General features: G+C 37.5%; 1 protein-coding gene across 4 annotated transcripts in view; it reads right to left on the bottom strand.

Annotated features, from left to right (window-relative positions):
* Nucleotides 1–2,116: 2,116 nt before the first annotated feature.
* Nucleotides 2,117–25,093, bottom strand: part of arhgef25.L (Rho guanine nucleotide exchange factor 25 L homeolog) — a 201,417-nt gene continuing 178,440 nt past the window's right edge. For all 4 annotated transcript variants that reach the window (XM_041582545.1, XM_041582544.1, XM_018247472.2 and 1 more), the window contains 13 exons: nt 22,133–22,254; nt 20,418–20,484; nt 18,782–18,885; nt 18,168–18,237; nt 16,507–16,596; nt 14,164–14,256; nt 11,368–11,418; nt 10,726–10,803; nt 9,284–9,475; nt 7,772–7,952; nt 5,484–5,710; nt 4,402–4,554; nt 2,117–3,997 (listed from right to left, as the gene is read on the bottom strand). In XM_041582545.1, the coding sequence (XP_041438479.1) occupies nt 3,893–3,997; nt 4,402–4,554; nt 5,484–5,710; nt 7,772–7,952; nt 9,284–9,475; nt 10,726–10,803; nt 11,368–11,418; nt 14,164–14,256; nt 16,507–16,596; nt 18,168–18,237; nt 18,782–18,885; nt 20,418–20,484; nt 22,133–22,254 (1,533 nt within the window). In that variant the 3' untranslated portion in view covers nt 2,117–3,892. The remainder of the gene's footprint in view (nt 3,998–4,401; nt 4,555–5,483; nt 5,711–7,771; nt 7,953–9,283; nt 9,476–10,725; nt 10,804–11,367; nt 11,419–14,163; nt 14,257–16,506; nt 16,597–18,167; nt 18,238–18,781; nt 18,886–20,417; nt 20,485–22,132; nt 22,255–25,093) is intronic.

Raw genomic sequence — 25,093 nt, 5'->3', positions numbered from 1 at the left:
AAGTATTTTTTGGGTACTTCGACCATCGAATTGGTTAAATTCGTTCGAAGTCGAACGAAATCGAACGAATCGAACGAAAAATCGTTCGACTATTCGACCATTCGATAGTCGAAGTACTTCCCCTTTAAAAAAAACTTCGACCCCCTACTTCGGCAGCTAAAAGCTACCGAAGTCAATGTTAGCCTATGGGGAAGATCCCCATAGGCTTGCCTAAGTTTTTTTGATCGAAGGATTTTCCTTCGATCGTTGGATTTAAATCCTTCGAATCGTTCGATTCGAAGGATTTAATCGTTCGATCGGACGGAAAATCCTTCGATCGATTGATCGCAGGATCAGCGCTAAATCCTTCGACTTCGATATTCGAAGTCGAAGGATTTCAATCCGAGGGTCGAATTTCGAAGTATTTTTAACTTCGAAATTCGACCCTTAGTGAATCGGCCCCGTAGTGTAGCAGTAATGCGATCAGTGTGTCTGAGTGATTGAAGTTTATCAGAGCACAAAACACATGACTGGGGGCACCTACGAAACTGTAAAAATGCCAGATTTCAAAAATAAATATTAAAAAATCAGTTTGCACTTTTGAAAATTAGATTTCAATGCAGGATTCTGCCGGAGTAGCACTATTAATTGATGCATTTTGCAAAATACATGTTTTCCCATGTCAATATCCCTTTATTTGTGCATTTGCTCTGAATGAACAGCATCCTTCTTACTACTGAACTATATCTGCAAATATGAGCCTTACTCTGGACCATATCCAAAATCTTCTTATATATGTTCTCCTCCAACTTTAGCCACCAGCACTACCTCTTGCTTTATTTTGCTCTACTTTATAAAGTCTTTTCATAATACAGTAAGCTAGTATGGGAGAAGAGGATTTTGGACAGAGCTCTCAGCAGGGCTACAATCAGTGTCAGACTGGGACACCAGAGGCCCACCCAAAAACCTTAGACCAGGGGCCCACTCTCAGTACTATTATTCTTCCTCTCCTCACTCAACCGCTATTCCCCAAGTCTCTTTTCTTTACATACTATAATCTATTAATCCATATATTTAGCCTCTTTGTTCTCATTGAAATAAAGAATCACCATGAAATATGCCAAATGTTTAGCAGCATGAGGGTCCACTGACTCCTGGGCCCACCAGTAGTTTTCCTGGTATCCTGGTAGGCCAGTCTGACACTGGCTACAATAATTGTGGGTTAAATCCAAAATTGGGAACCTTTGCAGCAGCTAATAAGTTGTGGAGTATCACTGACATTGATACCAATTTGAGTGATACTGCACAATTAAGAGACATTCAACAATAGTATTTAAGAGAAATAGAATTCTCAGCTATTGGTTATTGTTTTTAGAAATGTACCCTCCTTATGGTGCTGAGGGAGTAACGGGGGTATAAGCAAAGTCAGGGTTGTAGCAAGTGTAATGCCATTTTATTATTAAAACTCCCTATAAACCCTATTAAAACAGCAGGGAAAAACAAAAAAAAGAGGGATGAGTATGCTGCAACACTTTATTCTGCAGAATATTATTATCCCTTCACAACCTCAAAAGCAGTGGTGGATGCGGCAATACTTTTTTTATGGGCCGAATCGATTGAGCTAAGCAACTGATAAGTAGGGAAGCCTACTACTAGTTTTCTACAAATGATCTCATTTTTTGTTTTAGTGAATGTCTATATATAAGTCATGAACACCCTTGCTGGAAGGTTTAAAGGAACAGGAGGACTGGTCTTTAGTTGGGGGTTACATCAATGGTAGACATTTCCTATATTTTCTTGATGGCATTGAAGAAAGTGCACCAAGCAACACTGAAACATCTCATATTAAATATTTGAGTCATTTTAAAGAGGTAGTTCACCTTCGAGTGATCTTTTAGTATGATGTAAACTGATAATTTGCAATTTTTCTTTTGTGCAGTATTTTTAGTTCAGCAGCTCTCCAGTTTGGAATTTCAGCACTTATCTGGTTGCTAGAGTCAAATTTACCCTAGCAACTTGGAGAGGTTAAAAGACTGGAAGATGAATAGGAGGAAATAAAAAAATAAAACTGTAGCAATTGTTTTTTAGATACCAGGGCGAATGACCCCCATTTTAAAGCTGGAAAAAGTCAGCAAAGGATAAAAATAATTGAAAACTTGAAATAATGAAGACAAAATGAAAGGTTGCTAAGAATCAATAACATATTAAAAGGTAAACTACCTCTTTAAGTTTTCCAGGGATTTTATTTGTATGTACATCATATCACTTCATAAGGCTGAGCAATATCCCGGCTTCTTTATATTGGGTACAAAACAAGATCGAAGATGAAAAATTCAACATCTGAAAAATATGGGCATCTCTTGCTATGAACAGAACAGTAATATCCACTTAAATAATTTCCTTTTACATTTACATTAATTACATATTACCTACTTTTGACAAAATGCATGTAAGTGGGTAGAAGATATCATGTGTATCTGGTGCTCATGTCCCCTTCCCTATTCATCATGGGCACACGCATTCTTATATGGACGCTAACTTATAGCCACTTTGCCAGCTTTTCCTGGCCAACATCAGAAAGAGATGTTGTCATAATTCCTCAAATATTGTATGTACACAGGTTGGCAAGACTTTGGAAAGCATCTGATATCCCAGATCCAAAATCTTAAAAACATCATGAACTCATCAGCAAACTTAAATATGAAATAATTTTTCTTCGCAATCTATAGGTCTCATGACAAAACCTTGAAAGGGGCAGCCATGCGTTGTATATATCTTACCATACTTTACAATGAAGACAGAAAGATTAAAGAGCACACAACCTTTATAATTATTTGTGAAAATATGCTTGTGTTGGGGAGGATCTATATTGAAATCTAGAAAAATGGGATCCAACTTGACTCCATTCGGTGTAGTGGGAGCCCAGCAAACCCTTGTGATCAATGTAACAAGAATGTTGCTACCTTGAACTGTGAGCCATAGTTACTACTGTTCTCCTATACACGTCATTCAGAATCCATCAAACCAATACAAAACTGTTAAGCCCATAAATTCATTTTGGTGTCCATCAAAATAGTGTTTTCATGCAAGACTTCTGACTGCTTTTTCATTGGCTTAGCTATATGCAACATGGGCACTATATAAAACTCTCTGGGTACAACATCCCTCCCCATATTGGTAACAGTGGTTGCATTGGTCCATCAGGGTGGAGTGTTTATATTAGCAAGCATTTGGTATCATTTATAAGCACTGCAATGTACAAGTGTCACTTTAGCTCTGCTCGTCTTGTTCCTTCTTGTGTCCTGGAGCTTCACATATTTATTTGTTTTCTTGTTTTTTTAGTGCCCATTATTGTAATGCACCACTGAGCATTTAAAAATGAAAATCACAGAAAGCTTTGATCACACAGACAAAGCAATTTCAGGACCCAAGTGATTCCATAGTTCTGGAAGTAGACAAGATGTTTTGCATTGTGTTGACACCATCAAGTCTTGATCTCTACTATCCAGGGAACTGGGAATTTATAGATACACTATGTATACATATTTAAAAAAAAATATCCTTATAGAGTGACTTAACAACTGCCATGTTTGGCAATTTAAAGCATTGTTTCATACAGTTACTGTACAGTTAGGACTCCAAATATGAATGAACAAACACAAAGTGTCGTCAATTTCCCCATGCAGCAGTGGGAGTTTATAGGATATATAAGAATGTTCTCGTATTAACATTGCTTCCCGACGAGCAGACTTCACACTCTTTCACCAGATGTTTTTGTTTCATGTAAAAAGCTGAGTGGCATGTGACATGTGCCAAATAAAAAGTGTATTTTCTGACTCCTCAAGTGGTCATAGACCAAAGTCTTTGCTCCAGGAACTGATATACTGGCAAATCCTGAACAAGGGGGCAAAGCTCACAGTTCATCTTCATCCAGCTTGGCCAACCTGGGAGTAGGAACACCAAAATCCTCAGGAGACGATGCATAGCCAGGTAGTTCTCGTTCTGATATGCTTGGTTTCTGGTGGGTAGAGACATTTAATCAAATTAAAAACTTCAGTTCTAAGACTGCAGTTAACAGTACTTGGGCTCATTGTAGTTATACAGCATATATTTGCACTACATATTTTCCCCTCCCCATTGCATCAAAAAACCATTATACTAATACACAGAAAACTCTGTCTATAGCCAACTGAACCATCTCAATAGTACAATTTATGAAACAAGTCCACAATTTACAGTAAAAGTGTACCATGTACTGGAATTCACAAATGCTGCTTAGATATTCAAGATAAACAGTTCGAATGTTGCACGTATAATTATTCTTTTAACACAATGGCAGATGCGATTCTAACTAGATGCGCCACTTTCCCTGAACACAAGGTTTACTTGGGGTCATAAAGTAACTTAGTATTGTCTTTTTACCCGGCTGGTGGAGTCACTTTGTGAGGTTCCATTGGACACTGTAGGTGAAGAGGACCCTGGATGATGGAAGTCAAGGCTGATATGCGTTGGCGAAAGGATTGCCGGTGAAGGGAGAACATCTGAATGAGAACCTTTCCGAGCTGGATGCACCTTCTTTTGTAAAGTTATTCACACTGATTAATTTCTTATACTCATGTATCTAAAATATCTATACATATCACAATATCTATAAGGTTAATATATGATTTATGCACTATACTTTATTTATATAGCGTTGACAAGTTGAGTTCATCATACATCCCTGCCCCAGTTTACAGTTGGTTCCCTATTACTTTCACACACTAGGCTCTATTTCAATAGCAGTCTCAATATTTTATTGAGGCTCAGGCCACCATTTATGAGGGTAAAGACACACAGCGCTACTAGTAGCAGCTACTTGTCACTACTACAACAGACAGTAGTGATAATTGGCTTTGCTAAGACACTACGGGGGTATTTATCAAAGTCCAAATTTATCTCAATATTTTCTGCTACAAACTCGGGTTTTTGAACGCTTATTTATAATTACATTTTCCCAAAATTTTGCTTTGCAGGAAAAAAAATCAGATTTTCACAATTTTTTCGGATTTTTCATCCGATTTTCACGATTTTTTTCATATTTTTTCACCCTAAAACTCTGATTTTTGTCCAAAAACTCCAGCGCACAGCAAAAAATCATTGGGACTTCTCCCATTGACTTATATGCAACCTCGACAGGTCTGAGATGCTGGATTTTCTGATTTGAACTTTTCCATCCTTGGGGTTTACTAAATTCCGATTCTGATTTTATAAAAAAAATCTAAATTTTTCGTGATTTTTGCATTCATTGTTTAGTAAATAACATCCTTCGTGTGTTTTAGCAGAGGCAATTCCCAGTATTATCTATGGCAGGGTTTTTTTTGGCATTTTGGCTCTGTGTGTCTTAGCAAAGCCAATCATGACTATTGTCTATTTTGTAGCCATGCCAAGTAGCTGCTACTAGTAGTTCTGTGTGTCTTAACCCTTAATTCTACCCCTATGTATGACTTCTACCAGCAACTTACCTTGTTCCCAAACTGTCTACTGTCTTGTCGAGGATTGCTTGGCAAATAAAGGGAAGGCAGGGAAGAATTATATGACTTGAGGTTGGGAACTTTGTTCCTGTCCATAGAAGCAGAAGAATGGGGCCTTAACGCTCCATGGGAAGTTTCCATAATGTGGAGGTTACTGTTTCGGCCCAGACTACTGGATTTGCTTTCTCTGCGTTGGTATTCAATAGGAGACTGAAGAGCTGCAAAACAAGGCGCTACGTTTATTCATACTCTTGCAAGACTGTTGAATATGCTAACATTCATCTGCAACTCATATACACAGATACAGTATGTGTGCTTTTTTCATTATCATACTATATCACATTGCCTGAAAATGGAATGTATCATATCCCAGCACAATGGATGAACAAGATAATATCATTATAACTGAAATGACAGAATGTGACGAAAGCAAGACATGCTGAAAAGGAGCATAAGAAACAGGTTTAAGACTTGCTTTTCAACTTGTGAAATAGTAGTTATGCATATGTCTTGTCTGATACAGATCTTCTTCATTGTTTCTTTAAAACTGTTGTGCACCTTTAAGACAATTTGCAATTGGTTTAAATGTTTTATTATTTTGTAATTTTGTAGAGTTAGTTAGCTTTTCATACAGCAGTTTGCTATGGTCCAAATTACCCAAAGCAACCATGCACTGATTTGAATAAGAGACTGGAATATAAATAGGAGAGGCCTGAATAGAAAAATGAGTAATAAAAAGTAGCACTAATAATACATTTGTAGCCTTACAGAACATTTGTTTTTAGATGGTGACAGTGATCCCCATTTAAAAGCTGGAAAGAGTCAGAACAAGGCAGCAAATAATTCAAAATCTATAAAAAAAAATAAAATAATGAAGACCAGTTGAAAAGTTGATTAGAATTGGCAACAAGATGTTACCTTAAATGAAGTGTACACCATAACTTATCAGAAGAAGAGAATTGACATTATTTTCTCATCCTTTCACACTGTAAACTCTGAAAAGCATGGTCTTCTTATTCTACGTTATGATTCTGTGGTCATTGTTTATTTTTTGTAAGATCCCTATAATATTATTATTAATAATATTATTTTGAAATCCTGAAAAATAAATACAACATTATGAGTTATATTGTTTTTTTTGTGAATTTGGTGTCCCCAGTATTTGCCCTTTATGTAACTCTATAAACAGAGCATTCAAAAAAATCCAAATGAGTTTATAGGAGCTACTAACATTTATTTTCCTATAACCAAAGGATAAGGACAATTACCCCAATCCATCTGCCAGGATTAAAGTCTACAAACGCAGAATCACAATTTTTATTGAAACATATAAAATTAACTTTCCTACAAAACGGCCAAATTTAACAAAACTTGTGTAAATCCTCTAAAAAGCATCCCTGTTCCTAAGATTATTACACCATTAGTTTGCAATAGAATAACCTGTGGAAGTTATAGCATATGCTTTGTTTGACCAAAAGACAAATCTATAATGTTCAGTTTGCTATAGGCAGAATCCTAGCTGAGTGGCTTTAACTGATGCAATAAGTAATGATTTCCAGTGAAATTTAATTTCATAGCCAAGGTTTGCCCATTGAGAATAAAATAACACAGCTTTCTATGTACAATGGGCACATTAATACATGAATAGCAAGATGTACAACTGCACCTCAGTTTAAAATGTATTGTTATGGTTGCACAGTATTTGGAGAAAGATCTCCACTGGTGCAGAAATGACATTTCCCAGCAGAATACATTACATTGCAAAGCTCCAATGTGCATTCAGTATTCCCTCTACTGAGCACAGCCCCTTGTGATCCAGCAGAAAGCTTAATAGGCATGGTACATGAATACATGCTGCTTCTGCTTGGAGGATTTTACAGTCCAGGCTTATTTTAATGGTCAGTTTCACATTGAAGAAATTACTTTACAGGGTCAAAATAATTTGATATGGAGGAGTTAAGAATGTATATCAAACCTGCCTGTTATTAAACAGGGTGTACATCACTAGGCTTTTGAATATAGAATATTGTCAAGTATTATCTCTAGTATTATCTCTAGATTCACAAAGTAGCTGTAAATGAATATGGGTTTTATTTTTGAGTCATTTTTATGCACAGTAAAAGACAGCCACTGTTCTACATTGTTATTGCCATCTATGTATTGGCATACATATTTACATTTTTTGGCATATAAACAGAGAGCTATATGACATGGTCCTGTTTAGACAGAACACGGCAATGTTTACATCTATTCCACAAGTGCACTTATGTCCTTCTCACCATTGAGAAAGTTCCTCTGACTATCCAAGATCAGTCCGATATCTCTTATCCAAGCCAACCTGATCTCTTGTGCCGAGGCCTGCAGTATGTAACGGACCAAGCTCCTATCTGTACCTCGTGAAGTCAGGGCAAACCGACAGGGATCATTATCCACAGATTCTTCAATGCCGAGGCAACTAATCTACAATAAAACATGAAAAAATTAGAACACACAGTGTAAAATAAAACATGGCAGGTAATTGTGTTGGATTTTATTTACTAGTCTCCTTATATATACAGCTATGATTTATCAAAGCTTCTAGTATATATATATATATATATATATATATATATATATATATATATATAGAGATATATATATATATATATATATATATATATATATATAATGCACAAGTCTTTTCACAAATGGAGAAAAATAGTCAGGGTTGTATATATGGTGGTAGCTTCAATGTACCCATGCGCCAATAGGGTCAGCAGTGCTCAATTCAAAACAATGGGCAGGGAGAAGCACTGAGCACAAATATACGGAAGCAACTATATTGACTTAAGTACAGGTATGGGACCTGTTATCCAGAATGCTCGGGACCTGGGGTTTATTGGATAACAGATCTTTCTGTCATTTGGATCTTCATACCTTAAGTCTACCAGAAAATCATGTAAACATTAAATAAACCCAATAGGCTGGTTTTGCTTCCAATAAGGATTTATTATATCTTAGTTTGGATCAAGTACAAGGGACTGTTTTATTTTTCATCTTTAAAAGTTTGCATTATTTTGATAAAATGAAGTCGAAGGGAAATGTTCAGGGCTTTCTGGATAATGGGTATTCAGATAATGCATCCCATACCTGTACATTTAATCAATGAGTTTTTACTGAAATTTTGCAACCAGGTTTGAGTGTTTTGTTTCATTGAAATATCATCCACTATACACTGATTATGTGAAAAATTTAAGGTGACCTCAACGACTATTGAGATTAAAAGTAAAACCTTCTGTAACTGGTGATCAGTCTCACAAATCCCTGTACATATTTCCATTCACTTCTGAGAATCGACTAAACACATTGTAGGGTTTTCACCTGGCCATTCCAAAACACTGACTGTGTAATTCTTTATCCATTCTCCTTCAGAAATCATTATCTTTCTGGGTGGCTCATTTTAAGAAAGAAAAAATAATGAGAATATTTCATTCATTTGGGTTTACAAACTGTTGTAATGGTGAACTTCCCTTTTAACTAGGAACTACATTTTGGTGTATTCATCCATATAGACTCATATCAAAACAATATATAAAAAAACAATGTTAACAATTTTGATAACATTTAGAAGTTGCAAAAAAAGGTCTGAAAATGTGACTAGGGGAAATTATTCATTGAGACTTTTCTTGTAATTGATATTATTTTGTAATAATGTGCACACATTTGTCAGTTTGGATCACACTTAATGAAATCAGGACACAGAATTTTACTCTTTTAAACGCACACTCTCAGTTGTTAGCCAGGAAACTGACCTTAATGCTATTTTTGAAGATGTATCCAGGCAAGGAGAAACCTTTCTTTTTATCAATCGGTTCACTAAAGATGATTATTTGTTCAAAGAGGAAGATCCTACGTTCTTTGCAGCGTGTCAGAAAGCTGCTCTCCTGCTCGACCACCAAAAATGTGTCTTGTTGCAGAAGCTTCCCCTGAGCTGTAATTTTTCCCTACATAGAGATAAATTGAAAAGTCCCACTGTTATTGCATCAAGGATAATGAACAATTAGTTGCACCACGTTGAAGAATTAATGCAGATATAATTAAATACATCTAAATACACCTATTTAGCGATAGACATATATCTTTCTATTATCTATCTAGTTATCTATCTATAGATAAAGGATTATCTATCTGTCTATTATCTATCTATATATAATCTTTCTGCCTTTTTATCTATGAATGATCTATAACCTCTTTTATCTCTTTATATCATCTATCTATCTATCTATCTATCTACTATTATCTATCTTCTCACACATCTATCAATAATGTATATTATTTGCCAATGTTACTCTTAGTCCAAATATAGTGGAGATAAAGGGGTCCATTTACTTAGCTCGAGTGAAGGAATAGAGGAAAAATAGTTCAAATTTCGAATGGTCGAATATGGCTACTTCGACCATCGAATGGGCTACTTTGACCTTCGACTACGACCCTCGACTTCGAATCGTTCGACTATTCGACCACTCGATAGTGGAAGTACTGTCTCTTTAAAAAATTCTTCGACCCCCTAGTTCGCCACCTAAAACCTACCGAGGCCAATGTTAGCCTATGGGGAAGGTCCCCATAGGCTTCCTAACAATTTTCTGATCGAAGGAATATCCTTCGATCGATGGATTAAAATCCTTCGAATCGTTCGATTTGAAGGATTTAATCATTCGATCGAACATTTATTAATCGTTCGATTGTAGGAATAGCGGTGAATCCTTCGACTTCGATATTCGAAGTCGAAGGATTTTACTTCGCCGGTCGACTATCGAGGGTTAATTAACCCTCGATATTCGACCCTAGGTATATGTGCCCCAAAATGTTTGCAGTTGTGATGGCCTTTAATAAATAAAGATATGAGGTGGTAGCAGTGAGAATCCTTGGTAGGGTGTAGATTATTTGTATTCTGCACAAACCCTAGAAAAACACTTTTTCATTTCACTTTCAAAAAGGCATCATAGGAACATTACAATTTCCCCTGTTGAGCTAACAGAATAATATTAGACTGCTCTGCCATAAATATAAACAAGCAAGAATATCCAAGTTGGTGCACAATGACTATTTACAGTTTGCTCATTCTTTCTCATTTGACATTTCCTCCAAGAGAGATGTAGAGATAACAAACTGGATGAGTAATTATTCTCACCAGCAACATTTCTAAACAAATCTCTTTGTCTTTCGCAAAACAGAAATGTGCCAATTACTGTACCTCAAATCCCTGCAGCCTGCCTAGATTCATCATGTCATTGCAGCGCTTGGGCACGAAACACATAACTTCCACTGCTTTCTGCAAAGCAAGGAGATTAGATCAGGCATGAATAGGAAATCGGGCAAACCTCCTTACACTTCAAAGTGTAAGAAGATTAAGTAGAAGAAGATAAAGTAGAATAAAACATGTCTAGGCCTGGATTCAAAATAGGCCCTGACATTTCAGGTATACAGAGGCTCAGACAGGCCACACAGCAACGCAAACAGCCCCCACCAGCCCAATATATAGTGACTGTCTATGGCAACTTACAGCACACCACAGATTGCCAGTCTGAGCCTGGACATGTCCATCATGTTCAACCTTTGTCTCCAAGTAAATCTTGGTTTATGTTCCTCGTTGTAACTTTTAGAAAGGATAGCTAACAAGAAATATTGAATCCAACTATTTTGACTATTTCAGAAGACAAAATACACAGTCATGTTGCACCTTTTTAAACCCTTTACATTTGTATTACAGTCAGTTAGGAAAAGCACCTTGCAAGATATCACAGATGAAGAGAAGGGGATGGTGGCATGCACATAATGGCACTGATAAAGTGATCCCAAATCCAAAAAAATACAGTTCATTGTTCCTCTAACCTACCTCCAGTTCTGTTGTATCTTGTCCAGCTTTGCTGTAATATTTGAGAAAGTCCTAATTTTGGAGAAGACAATAAATATGTTAGAGAACACTTAGGGGTAGATTCAATAACAGGCAAATTTTCGCCAGCATCAGCTTCGCACAGCTCACACTAGTTCGCCTGATACAAATGCGCTATGACTTTGCAAATTCACTAATATGCAGGGTTTTCGTCCTGGGCACTGAACAATGACGATTTTTCGCTAGCATTACTTCGGCAGTGCCAGCATTTTTTAGCGAACATGCGCTAGCGTTAAATTGTGCCTAGTGAAAATTCGCTAGTGATCTTGCACTTAGGTCAATTTGCATAGGGCGGGTAGTTAAAAGTTGCATGGACTTCTTTATTATAAATGTTGGTGCAAATGCTTGAATGTCCAGGGAATCTTAATAAAGACAAGAGCGTTAATATAATGCCCTACACATTAGCCGACTGTAAAATGAATGTCCCGTATGATGTGAAATGTCTGGAGAAAACCGGTTACCCAAAAAAAGTTTGTGAGGACTTCAAAAAGCCCACTTCAAAAAAGGACAAGTCGCCAGTGTTTTTGAACTTTAATGCATTTTCGGCACACAGGATATGATGTAAGTGACAGAAGATTGAGGAAAATCCAGCTTCTTTTAAGTACTTCACCTGGTCTGAGGTGGCGAAATCAAATCTGGCAAAAGAGGTAACGTTCAGTAAAATCTGCACTTTACTGAATTTGCGGAGTAACGACCTTTCGCCAGAGCCTGGCGATAGAGTGCAAAAGAACACTAGCGACTGTTTCTTTCGCTAGTGAATTGGCGATGTCCCTGCAGGTGGCAATGCTGGCGCATTGTTGCTTGTGTTAGCCATTTCAAAGATATATTCTTATGGATGATGTGATCCTTTCGTTATTCAGTAGTGTGTGGTTCACCCTCAGAGTAAGGCACCGCCAGACCTTCAAACTTTCACAAATCTCAAGCAGGCCATAGACGCAAAGATCCGATCGTATGAATCATCGTACGATCGGACTTCCCCATCTCCCGACCTGCCACTAACCATTCAGATCAAAGTCTTACCATTCCAATCAAATAAAGTAGAAAAGAACAGATCAGCCGATGTTCTGCCCCCTGACAGCAATCGTACGAAAGTTATGTCCGACCAAAGCTAGTGACAGTCTCCCTCTGAAAATCGTACGATCAGCAATACATGCAGAGATATTACCCGCAGCCGACAGAAATCTTTTAACCTGTCCGATCGACCAAACGACCGATCTCCACCGGACGAAAATTGTACGAATCCTCGATTGGTACGATCAGATCTTTGCGTCTATGGCCAGCTTAAGATATGACTCTGGAGAACCAATTTCTTATTCAGTGATTCATTTATTCAAAAGCTGCACAACATATTTCGGACCTAGTGGCCCTTCCTCAGGTGCTTGTACAAATACTGTGTTTTCAAAAAAATGAAAACAAAAATAATAGCGCTAGCTTGAGATGGCAAGTGTTGGAAGAGGTCCCTTCTCCAAGTAGGGGTGGGGATAGGAAGAGACTACTACTCCAACAGGAAGCTAAATGGATTGATGCCTTGAATACACTTGAACCATTAGGATTAAATGATGCACAAAGCTTTAAGTGTTTTTTGTAAATTGTAATACAATCTCTTGTCTTTTCAGCATGTTTATAATACAACTTGGACATTTTACTTGGAAGGTAGGAGACTACCAACAGCTGTTATGTATACTGTATAATGAATACTGAATGTATAACACTACTCAATATTTTGGTGCAATATCGGAGCCGGCCAGATGGCAGTGTTCTGTAAGAGAATTTTATTACAATGTATGTGAATGTGTCTAGCCACATGGGAATGGACACCCTTGTTTGTTTTTGTTGGTTTTAAAAGGGATTTGGGTTACCCACAGTATTTTTACAAGGACCAGAGGAAGGGCCACTAGGTCCGAAAAAATGTCGTGCAGCTTTGAATAAATGAATCACTGAACAAGAAATTGGTTCTCCAGAGTCATATCTAAGATTTGTTAGCCACTTCATCCTTTAGTGAATCTACCCCTTAGATTTGTTTCCCCCCAGGCCTCAGAACATTTCCATGGTCAAAATCAAGACCTACACATTACTAACAAAATTAAAGTTGCGTTGAAAAGCATTCCTTTTATACAGTATTAATAAAAACACATAGAATGTAGTGTTTGACAGTTGACACAAACATGTCCATGTACTTACCTGTGGGACTTCATGCCTCAATAACCTTGAACTTTCAGCCGGGATTTTACCCGGTGGGCCTTGATCTGGGTGGAAGCTACTGTCTTGAGCCCCTCAGGAAATACGTAACCCAATAGGCATTGAAAACCCCATATCTTAAAATGATTTAGAATGTTATAAGGAGTAGTGATGGGCGAATTTATTCGCCAGGCGCGAATTCGCGCGATTCACCGCCAGCGAATAAATTTGCGAAACGCCCGCGAAAATTTTATTTTCGGACAAACCGACACCGGTGTCAAAAAAAGGGGTGCCGGTGTCAAAAATGAGACGCCGGCGCCGTTTCGAGAATTTTTCGCCGTTTCGCGAATTTCGCACGAAATTCTCGATTTTTCTGGCTAAGCGAAACGGCGCAAATTCGCCCATCACTAATAAGGAGACCCCTACATCATTTCAATCAGGATGCACTAAGGAAAAGCTTTCCCTGCAGTCAGAAAGGTACCCCCATTATATGAGTAGGAGCCTATCAGGGAACAAAAATTAAGCAATGTATTTTAGCCTGTGTGATTAATTAATACATACTTTTAGCAGCAACTGATACTTCATTATCCTCTGCACTGGCTTGATAAGCAGGTCATTGAGTTGGAGGCGGTGCGACAGCTGTTGTCTCAACTCCTACAGCACGTAACAGGAGAGTTACAATCCCAGCATTTACCTATTCCTTTAAGAATAATTTCTAAGTACAGTATAATTTATTTTCAAAGCAGATTTTATCTGTTACACTGTACAGGAGTCATGTAGTGCCTGTTTTTCTTTTTGAGCTAGTAAATGACAAAATAGAAGACCCTACCCAATTCCTGAGCCAACCATATATGTATCGATATTGTCATTTTTTTACTATATTATTAGTACATATTTATAGACAGCTTACATTTAAAAAAAATTGAAGCACCTTACGATTAACTTAACCTAGTGCAGGGCTTTCAGCTGAAAACAGATAACAGAAATGGTTGTCAATTTAAATGATATCAAATTGTTACTATTCTTAAAGGGAGAAAAAAAATTCTCAAAACGCATCAGTTAATAGTGCTACTCCAGCAGAATTCTGCACTGAAATCCATTTCTCAAAAGAGCAAACAGATTTTTTTATATTCAATTTTGAAATCTGACATGGGGCTAGACATTTGTAAATTTCCCAGCTGCCCCTGGTCATGTGACTTGTGCCTGCACTTTAGGAGAGAAATGATTTCTGGCAGGCTGCTGTTTTTCCTTCTCAATGTAACTGAATGTGTCTCAGTGGGACATGGGTGTTTACTATTGAGTGCTGTTCTTAGATCTACCAGGCAGCTGTTATCTTGTGTTAGGGAGCTGTTATCTGGTTACCTTCCCATTGTTCTTTTGTTTGGCTGCTGGTGGGAAAAAGGGAGGGGGTTGATATCACTCCAACTTGCAGTACAGCAGTAAAGAGTGATTGAAGTTTATCAGAGCACAAGTCACATGATTTTGGGCAGCTGGGAAATTGACAATATGTCAAGCCCCAGGTCAGATTTCAAAATTGAATATAAAAAAATCTGTTTGCTCTTTTGAGAAATGGATTTCAGTGCAGAATTCTGCTGGAATAGCATTATTAACTGATTCTTTTTGGGAATTTTTATTTTCCCATGACAGTATCCCTTTAATCTATTCCCTTAAAGGAACAGTAACATCAAAAGACGAAAGTCTTTTAAAGTAATAACAATATAATGCAGTGTTGCCCTGCACTGGTAAAACTGATGTGTTTGCTTCAGAAACACTAATATTGTTGATATAAATAAGATGCTGTGTAGCAATGGGGGCAGCCATTCAAAGGAGAAAAGGCTCAGGTTACACAGCAGATAGCAGATAATCTCTGTAGAATATAATGGTGTTATCTGTTATCCACTATTTAACCTGTGCCATATACAGTAGCCTTTTTTCAGTTTCCGACATTGCTACACAGCAGTTCGTTTATATGAACTATAGTAGTGTTTCTGAAGCAAACAGGTCAGTTTTACCAGTGAAGAGTGCATTATATTTTCATTATTTTAACACAATTTTTTGCTTTGGTTTTTATGGTATTCCTAAAACCGCAGTAGGAAAACATCTGTCCCTAAATATCATATAATATCCAAGAAAACACTGGCACTCAAAGGCAAGTAACAGCAGGGTTATACCCTTGCGTATTTATTCTGCAAACGTGCAACGTTTCAGGGTCAGACCCCTTTGTCAAGCATGCTTGACAAAGGGGTCTGACCCCGAAACGTTGCACGTTTGCAGAATAAATACGCAAGGGTATAACCCTGCTGTTACTTGCCTTTGAGTGCCAGTGTTTTTTTGGATAGTTTGCTGAGGAGGGTGCCGATCCCTCCAACACCGTGCACCAGGCGCTGAACTGCTGAAGGCCAGGGTTGTGCGAGCGGGCTACAACACATTGCCTAAATATCATATAGTCTTTATAGTTGTTGAGCATCACTATTTAATAAACAGCAATGTGAATTGCATTATACAAAGAATCGTATTTCTGAGATGGTCAATCTACTGAGTGAGAGGGTACAAATCAGGCAATATTAAGTGACACAAGGGACAGTTGCCAGTGAAAAAATACTTGATAAATTACAGTTTCAAATATACAAGGAAGAGTCATTATGTAACAGCATTTTTTAATTGCCATGTTGAGAAGTTGAGAGTAACCTGGGAAAGGTTATCAACACAATCATCATGAAGCAAGCTGAATTCAAGAAGTTAGGAATCTGCATGAGTCACAATTTCAAATGCTGATGAGACATCTGCAATACATTAACCAGTGCTTGCTTTGTCCAGATGTGAAGTTTCCCATTCAGAAAAGATATGGAATAAAATTTGACAGGCGGGAACAGCTGGAACTGAAAAGAACAGAATGTTCCTTACCTCAAAGTAGGTGTCAATATACTCCGATACAATGTGCTCAGACTTGGGTTTGTTCTGACAGTACACCACATACATGTGCAGCCGGCGCTCCTGCATACAACAGACACAATAAGGGAAATACAAAGCAATACAATACAATACAAATGCAATTTTCAGTTTTTAAACTAAAAATAACCCTAAAATAAACATCATCAGCCAATTCATTCAAAAATATAGGTTAAAATAAAGCTGGAAACTGAATTGGATAAAATATGAAGCATCAATTCCGAATGCAGTGCAGAGTGCAAGATTCAGATGCTAATAATGATGTTTTTTTACCCCAATGCAGCCTTTTCCCCCCAAAATTCTAGCCTCATTGCAACCAAGTGCAGTGTTATACCTGCTGCAATTGCACCTGAGGCTTCAAAACAAACCCAATGAACATCTTTGAGAAATGGGTAAAATTACAACAAACATTTTAAGAGTTGGGTTTGCGTCACTTCCAAGGCATGTAGCGTTGAAAGGGTTTCATATTTTTGGTTCAATCTATTGCACCTATAAAAGCAGCCGCCCAATCTAGGGTGGTCGGTAGCTCCAGGGTTCCCCAAATTAAATAGGTGCACCTGCACATGATTTATCAAAAGAGGCAGAAAGGATGCAATAGAGCCCAGCATAACTATGTGGAAGTACAAGCAGTGTCTTTAAATGCCAGTTACGCAGCCATCTCTATCTCCTTCTGTTTATTGGGGACAGGTAGTGGTAGCAAAAATATATGGAAAAAGATAGGACATAACTTGAGGGTAAGACAAGTTGCTGGTCTCAGCGTGCTTTTCCAAATTTATACTGCTGTAGATTCCAAGGAGTCTGTGTGGCACTCCCAAAGTAGTCAGGATAATGTATAGAAGCAGGATAAACAGCATCAAGGCAGTATTTTTAAACTGCAAGTATTTCATTTATTAGCAGTGTAAACATTACACGTTACGGGTACAACCCTTTCTCAAATGTATCATACACTTGAGAAAGGGTTGTACCCAAAACATGTAGTGTTTACTCTGCTAATAAATTAAACACTGGCCATTTGAAAATACTGCATTGACGCTGTTTATTCCTGCTTCTATACATTATAGGAAAAAACTTCACATGAAACTCAGTGGATAGTAGGCACATCTGACGTTATAAGACCACCTTTGTGTTTGTTTGGGGCATCTTGATGGGTTTATGACATAGCAGTTAAATGCCATATTATTACATCACTAATATGTGAATAAAAAGATGATTTTATATAAGGTACAGTATATATCAGGCCCTATGGCAGCTGGTAAGGACAGTGCTGGTCTACACTAGTGTGCTGTGCACCTTGCACCAGAGTTTCCATTAATGCACAGCCCATCAATTGTTGTAATCATAATGTTAAGACAACTGTAAGAAACATTTCAAACCATTTAAGTATAGTGGTTTATTTTTATCATATAGACAGTCCGCTTAAGGGTGGTGGCACACAGGGAGATTAGTTGCCCATAGACAAATCTTCTCTGCTGCGGGCGAATAATCTCCCAAAATGCTTGTGCAGCCACCCTTAGAGCTATGGTACACGTGGAGATTAGTCGCCCACTATAAATATGCTCTACCACTTGCTATCAGCCTTTATCTCTCTGTACAGTGAGAAAATAAGAGGAACTCACATGCTTGATGAAGAGATATGCTAATCTATTTGGATCCTCAAGGCACTTTTGAAGCTCACCTAAAAAATAGCTGGAAAAACAAAGATAAACTTAAATCAATGCGGGCATAAATCATATACAGGTTACCCAGAATGCTTAGAACCGTGGGTCCATAATATGGAAATAATGAATCTTTGCGTAATTTGGATCTTCGTACCTTAAGTCTACTAGAAAATAATGTAAACATCAATTAAACCCAATAGGCTGGTTTTGCTTCAGATAAGGTTTAGTTATATCTTAGTTTGTATCATGTACAAAATACAGTTTTAATATTACAGAGACAAAGGAAATCATTTTTGAATTATCTGATTATTTCAATAAAATGGAGTCTATGGGAGACTGCCTTTCCGTAATGCATAGCTTTCTGGATAACGGCCTGTACTACATGGATTATATATGGACATGCCTGCCTGCGCAACATCTCATTCCAAAACTATAAAATACGAAGAAAGCTACATCTGTAAACTAAAGAAGAAGAATCAGAGTTGGGTAATGTGGTAATGGTTGTCTCTGAGATTAACAATATATATAAGTAGCACATAAAAAGCAAAACGATGGGTTTTGTTAATACTTACTCTTTGTGCCAGTCAAAGATCTGGTGTATATTCCCAAAAACAATCTTGTCTTTTCCCTTCATGTCCTCTGGAACTCCTTGTGTGGTCATAGTGGCAATGTAACCCTGTAGAAGAAGGGTGATATCTATTTAATGAAGCTTGTACTTTCCACAGCTATCACTAGGAGGCAGTGTAGCCAAAAACAATCCCAGTGCAAACCAGGCCATAGTGAACTAAAAAACAGAAAGACTTTGCAAGCACAGCAGAAATGCTGGCACACAAAGTTTCAGATCTGAGTAACAATAAGTTATATGCTACATACTTAGGGTGCAGGTAATAATGCACCCAACACAAAAACACAGTAACTCATAATCAATTGCAATAGAAAATCCTTTAGGATGTTGCATTGTTTATATTGTTTACTATAACCCCTAAAGCATGTTTCTGCCACCAGAATAAAGGTATATTATATTTAACTGTTCTACATTGCATCTGACCTTGTGGTAAGGAGCATGGCCCAGTAATAATGTAATACAAACAACCCACTCACTGCAAGAGTTTATACACATCCCAAGGGGGACCGTTCTGGAAATTTCAGTCTGGAGCTTTACTGCCCATGTTCCCATTTCCTCCCGTCTCCATTAGCCCAATTTCCTGCTGATGTTGTATCAGCTGGGGTTTGTTTGTCTTTCTCCCTCTATTCTCAATGTCATCATTATTACTGCTCAATGAGAAATATTCTTTTAAACAGGCTAGCTCCCAGGATAATTTCCTTACGGAGGATTCATACTGACATCAGCATCAGAAAGGAGTCCTCAAATGATTTCTTTAGTGCTTATCCTGCATTGTTCTCATAAAGTGTGAATACCATTTGTAAATCAGGTCTTTGCTATGTAAAAGTCAAGGACACTGGAACAGTTTCCAGGTATATTTATGGAAAACCAGAGTTTAGGATATACTATCACATGTTAAGAATTAGCTGTCCTGCTTCTGCAAGTCTTTGATGTTGAACAGTTCACAGATTGGCAAGGAAAGTTGCATTGAGGATGAATTATAGGGGTAGGGAAAAATCTGTCTCTTTCCCTCTGTATCTAAGAACCAGCCAGATGCATTTGTAAAGTTTATTTGCAGGTCTTTTCCCTACACCTGTGACTCTGTAAAGTGAAATGTATAGGAGGTTATATACTAAATTTTTCAAGTTTTCGCCTGAAAACCCCGAAAAAGTCGGATTTTTGAGCTAAACTCAACGCAGACCACAAAAACTTCAAAATGAGATAGTTGCCCCTCCCATTGACTTATACAGGACCTCGACAGGTCTGAGATGGCGGATTTTCGGATTCAGGCTCTTTGCAGCCTTAGGGGTATAATAAAACTAGTGAAAAAAAGGAATATTTCAAATTTTTTAAAGAATTTTTCAACATTTTAACATTCGGATTTTAATAAATAACCCCCATATAGATTTTAGATCATTAATGACATAGCAACCATGCCACAAAAATCACTTGTATAAAATCTTGACCACCTTATATTTGTTTGGGGCATCCTAATGGCTGGTACAGATATTGAATGGAATCTGTTATCACAGAAGCTACAAAACACAGGCATGTCATTTCCCACATTTACACAAACGCTACTTGTTGAGCTGCCCACCACTCACCTCCACTATTTGACGCAAGTCTTCAACGTACATCTTTTCTGTTTCTACAAGTTCCATCAAAACATACCTGGAATAGAGCAAAGCAGTGATAATTGTGAAGCAAAAGTAGTCGGTCAGTCCAGATTAACGACTGCTGACTTTTTTTTTTTAACAGGGATACAAAGAATCCACCATTTTTGGATATGCATGAAGACCAAATCGTTTTCTGAAAGGTTTGGCTGAATACTGGAATAAATTCAGATGTGCATAACCTGTGCCAGTTATATGTATATAGTATAACCTGTGCTATTTATATGTTTATTGTATAACGTGTGCCAGTTGTATATAGTACAGTGAAGGAATTTGCATGACTCGTAAATGAATAAAGACATTATTATAATGCACTGGAGACACTTTGAATATAGGCATTAGCACTACTGGCTAATATTTCTGTATCATTTCTTTAAAACAAAATTGGAATAAATCTAACTACAAATACAAGGGAAGGTTGGTAAATACCATAAAAAATCAACTTACTCTTAAAATTCAAGCTGTATAATAAAAGTCCTTTATAAATTAAACACAAAACCCACATTATTTTATGAAAACTTGTTTAAAGGTCTCAGCTGTCATATTTTCCCTGCCCTGCGCGGCAGTCAATTACTTTCACCTTCCATTCTGCACTTCCTAGATGTCACTGCACTCCCCACACTCCCCATCCCTCCTCATTATGTAATTGTATAGTCAGTGAATGTGCATTGGCTTCAGGTGTCCCATTCTGGTACATAAACAAGATTTTGTCATGATGCTAAGCTTGCCTTAACAGTGTCCAGTGTCCACAAAATGGCTGCTGCCTGCTTGCTGTGATTGTGAATTCCAAGACTAAACAATACAAGATTTAAATAATTTTTATAGTGTAAGTGAAGTTTATTTTGCTTGAAGCAAATAGGATCTGAAATTATTAATTAAGGTGATGGGTTCACTTTAAATTTTTAGATTTGAATAATTTTTATAGTGTAAGTGAAGTTTATTTTGCTTGACTAACATCATAAATAGGATCTGAAATTATTCATTAAGGTGATGGGTCCACTTTAAGGACCCATTACCTTATTGTACAGCTTTAGTGTTTAGTGGTTGGTACTGCATATGAATTTTAAGAGTAAGTTGATTTTAGGATTCATCATACTGCTTTGGGGCTTCCCATTTAACATAAACAGTTACAGGCACATGGCAGGGCAGGCAGCAGGCAAGTGCAATTAGCAAATAGTCTATAAAAATCAGTGTACTGGGGATAACATAAAATGATGGCACACCCAGGAATGAACAGAGAAGACACCTGCAATTGGGCATCAAGCTTCCATTCAGAGGGCATTAAAATATTTGAATTTAGAGGCATAATCGCTGGCTGCTCTGTGATCAGTAAACCCATACAACTTTCCAAACACTGCCTGGATACTTACACTGGGAAAATACTCTTTAGAATTCCTTCTCCCTCTGTACTTATGGGCAACATAATACTTTCCCCAAGTGAATTTAATCAGAAGAGATAAACATCCAGCATTTAAAATTCTCCCCAATGTTCTAATTTACAAACAAACTGCTCAGCTACACTGGGACATGTTTTGGAAATAGTTGTTGCAGTTTTCATCCCAAATCAGCCACACTTAGTCCATGGGCAAAATGTAAGTTATGTAACAAATCCCATGCCTCATAAACCCCAAAAAGGACTCACTTACATACTCTTTTCTAAGGCACTCTTCTTTTCTTCTTCTGTTTCTGCTGGGGGGAAGGAGGGGGTAACAGATAGCTCTGACGCAGAAGAATCCGTAGGATCTGAGAGGTAGGATGTGTGGGGATCCTGCGGAGTTAATATAATAACAAATCAGGATTCAGCAAATTATTATCCATGAACTAATAAAAATGGAGACATTGGGGATATTTCTGAAACAGCATGGTAGTCAATAAGTGCTTCTGATTTACTCATTGTGCTTATTAAGATATACTGTAGTGATTGTCTGTTCTAGAAGCCTGAATCCAGAAATAATAATTGCGTAATCATTCATTTGTTTTATTGATGGGACAAACATCATTATTCGCTGGATGGGTTCTCAATCCCAGAGTGTTACCCCTAGAACTCCAGTGTTGGCACATGCAAAATAATGAACACTGTAACATGAAAAATCTACTGATGAAGGCTGAAACTAGTGGCCATATTAGTAACTCACACACAAGTTGAATTTTCTTGTGTTTTCCTGGTATCAGTGTTAGTGCAAATTGTTCTATATTTAGAATGGAGAGGTTTGCAGCACCAAAAATGTCTTTAAACAACTTGGGGTTCATTTTCCAAAATAGGTGCTAAACTGAACCAGTGCCATTATGTGCAGCAAAAAAATCAGATTGTTGCTTCAATCCCTTTTAACTTTTATCAGAAACTACTTGCTGTGTGATTGCTATGGGTAACTGCACCAGTTCAATTTGGTACTAGTGCTAATAAATGAGCCCAAACATCTCATACAATCCATAATATATTGTAATTCTGCAATCACTGTATTAGAATAGAAATCTTTTACAAAAAAAAAACACAATTCTTCTTATGAAGTATCATAAGAAATAAGTTAATTCTCTAAAATATGCTGTGTTTATGCCTTCTTTTATTAGAGGGTTTAGTGTGTTTCAATAAAACAAAATTGCCTATTAAAAATCGTTGAGCTTCTCTTGTAACATACACCCTGCTGATCATGGTTCCCCGCACACATCCACACAAATACATAAGCAAGAATTGCTGCTTAATTGCTTTCTATATCCCATACATTATTGATTAGTCCAAGAAATGCTGCCAGTGAAGACATTCTGCTAAAAAGGGATTTGTCAGAATTAAAGTGGCCTCCTTCAAATTAATCCTTGCAGACAGTGCAGGTGGAAGACATCTTGCTTATTCCAAAAACGATATGTTTGCTCTGTGGCCCCCGGTGGCTTCTAAAGTACATCATACCATTTTGTACATCCAAAGGCATTCAGGAGAGACACACATATACAGTAGATAAGGTCCATAATCATTAGACACACTGTCGACTCGTCAATATTGACTATTCTGATATTAAAAGGGTTAATGTAATGGCACAGGAGACAAAAAAAGCAGGTTGGAAGGGCCCCCAGCTGTCTGCCTGGGGTAAACTGTACAATCTGGTGGCCTTGGAGTTGCTACTGAATAATTAATAGAAATGTATTGGAAAAAACATTCTTGGAAAAATAGCTGTAAATATTCAGATGAGACCCAAACCAAACCTTTGCCTTATGGTCACAATTACTAGAAAATGAAATTGTTTCCTGGAAGGGAATTAAATATTAGTCGGTTTAATATGCACAGACCCATCCATTTACTGTAGATACGACGTGCTGCTTTAGCTCCTGCTCTCATCCAATTCCACCATCGTCACTCAACGGTGATATTGGCAATTTACATGTATATCATAATCACGTGCAGCTTTCCAGATGAATGGCACGGCAGAATCTTTGTCTGAATCTATTATCCCATATTATGTGATCTGAATGCAGGAGGGCAGGGTTGTATAAAAGGAAGTGCATTCAATCTCACTATAAACCAGCAGAGAAACTGACAACCACCATTAGTGTTTATTGCTTTGTAAGGGAGACTTGGAGATATGTTGGTTTTACTGCCAGCAATTTCAGTTATTGCCAATGGAGATGCATTTTATAGAGATTTGTCATTCACAAATAATTGCGGGCCACTGCCCTGAGAAGCTAAACAGAAAGAAAAAAAACAATACCTTTACAAATCTAAGGGTGGGGGTGAAATGGTGTTTTGGATTTCTTGGGTGTAAACAACCAAAGCTCCTGACATTTCACTCCGAAGGTCAGGGGGTACTAAAAATAATTGAAAACATCTGCTACAGGGAAGTTAAAGCTGAAGAAGTAGCTCTCTGGTCCAAGCTTGCAACTCACTGATAGGGACTTGGAGGTCATGTTACATGAGCCTGACTATATCATTGGCTGTAAGTGAGGTTTATATTCGAAAAACCTGCAATCAATTAAGCCATTTTTAAAGACACTGGTAAGTAGGGAGTGAGGTTCTTACATAAAGGTTTGGACCTGGTATCCTCCAACAAGTTGTGCAGGGAATGAACTTTACTGGGTTCCCCCGATAGAAGGAGAAGGGGTGCAAAGCAATATTATTTCCCCAACCTACCTCTTCTCAAGAAGGGAGTCCTTGCATCTTACCTCAACTGTGGGGAGTAGATTAAAAACTCTATATATTTGTCTAATTTAACATTATCCAAAGAATGTTTCTTTTGGCACCACAAATTGCAGTTCAGCAGCCTATGAACCACTATATATTTTTAAATCTCACTTTGTGATTGGATGGAGATTTAAAGGGAAGGCTCACCTTTAAGTTAGCTTTAAGTATGTTATAGAATGGCCAGCTTTTCAATTGGTCTTCATTATTTTTTTTATAGTTTTAGAACTATTTCCCTTCTTCTTCTGATTCTTTTCAGCTTTCAGATGGGATCACTGACCTCATCAAAAAACAAATGCTCTGTAAGGCTACAAATGTATTGTTATTGCTAATTTTTATTACTCGTCTTTCTATTCAGTCCCTCTCTTATTCATATTACAGCCTTTTATTCAAATCAATGAAGGGTTGCTTCAATTCGGACCAGTTTGCTGAATTTGCAAAC

This window comes from Xenopus laevis, chromosome 2L, assembly GCF_017654675.1.
Source record: "Xenopus laevis strain J_2021 chromosome 2L, Xenopus_laevis_v10.1, whole genome shotgun sequence".
Classification (NCBI taxonomy): domain Eukaryota; kingdom Metazoa; phylum Chordata; class Amphibia; order Anura; family Pipidae; genus Xenopus; species Xenopus laevis.
The sequence above is the reverse complement of the archived record's forward strand: the minus strand, read 5'-3'. Positions and strand labels throughout refer to the sequence as shown.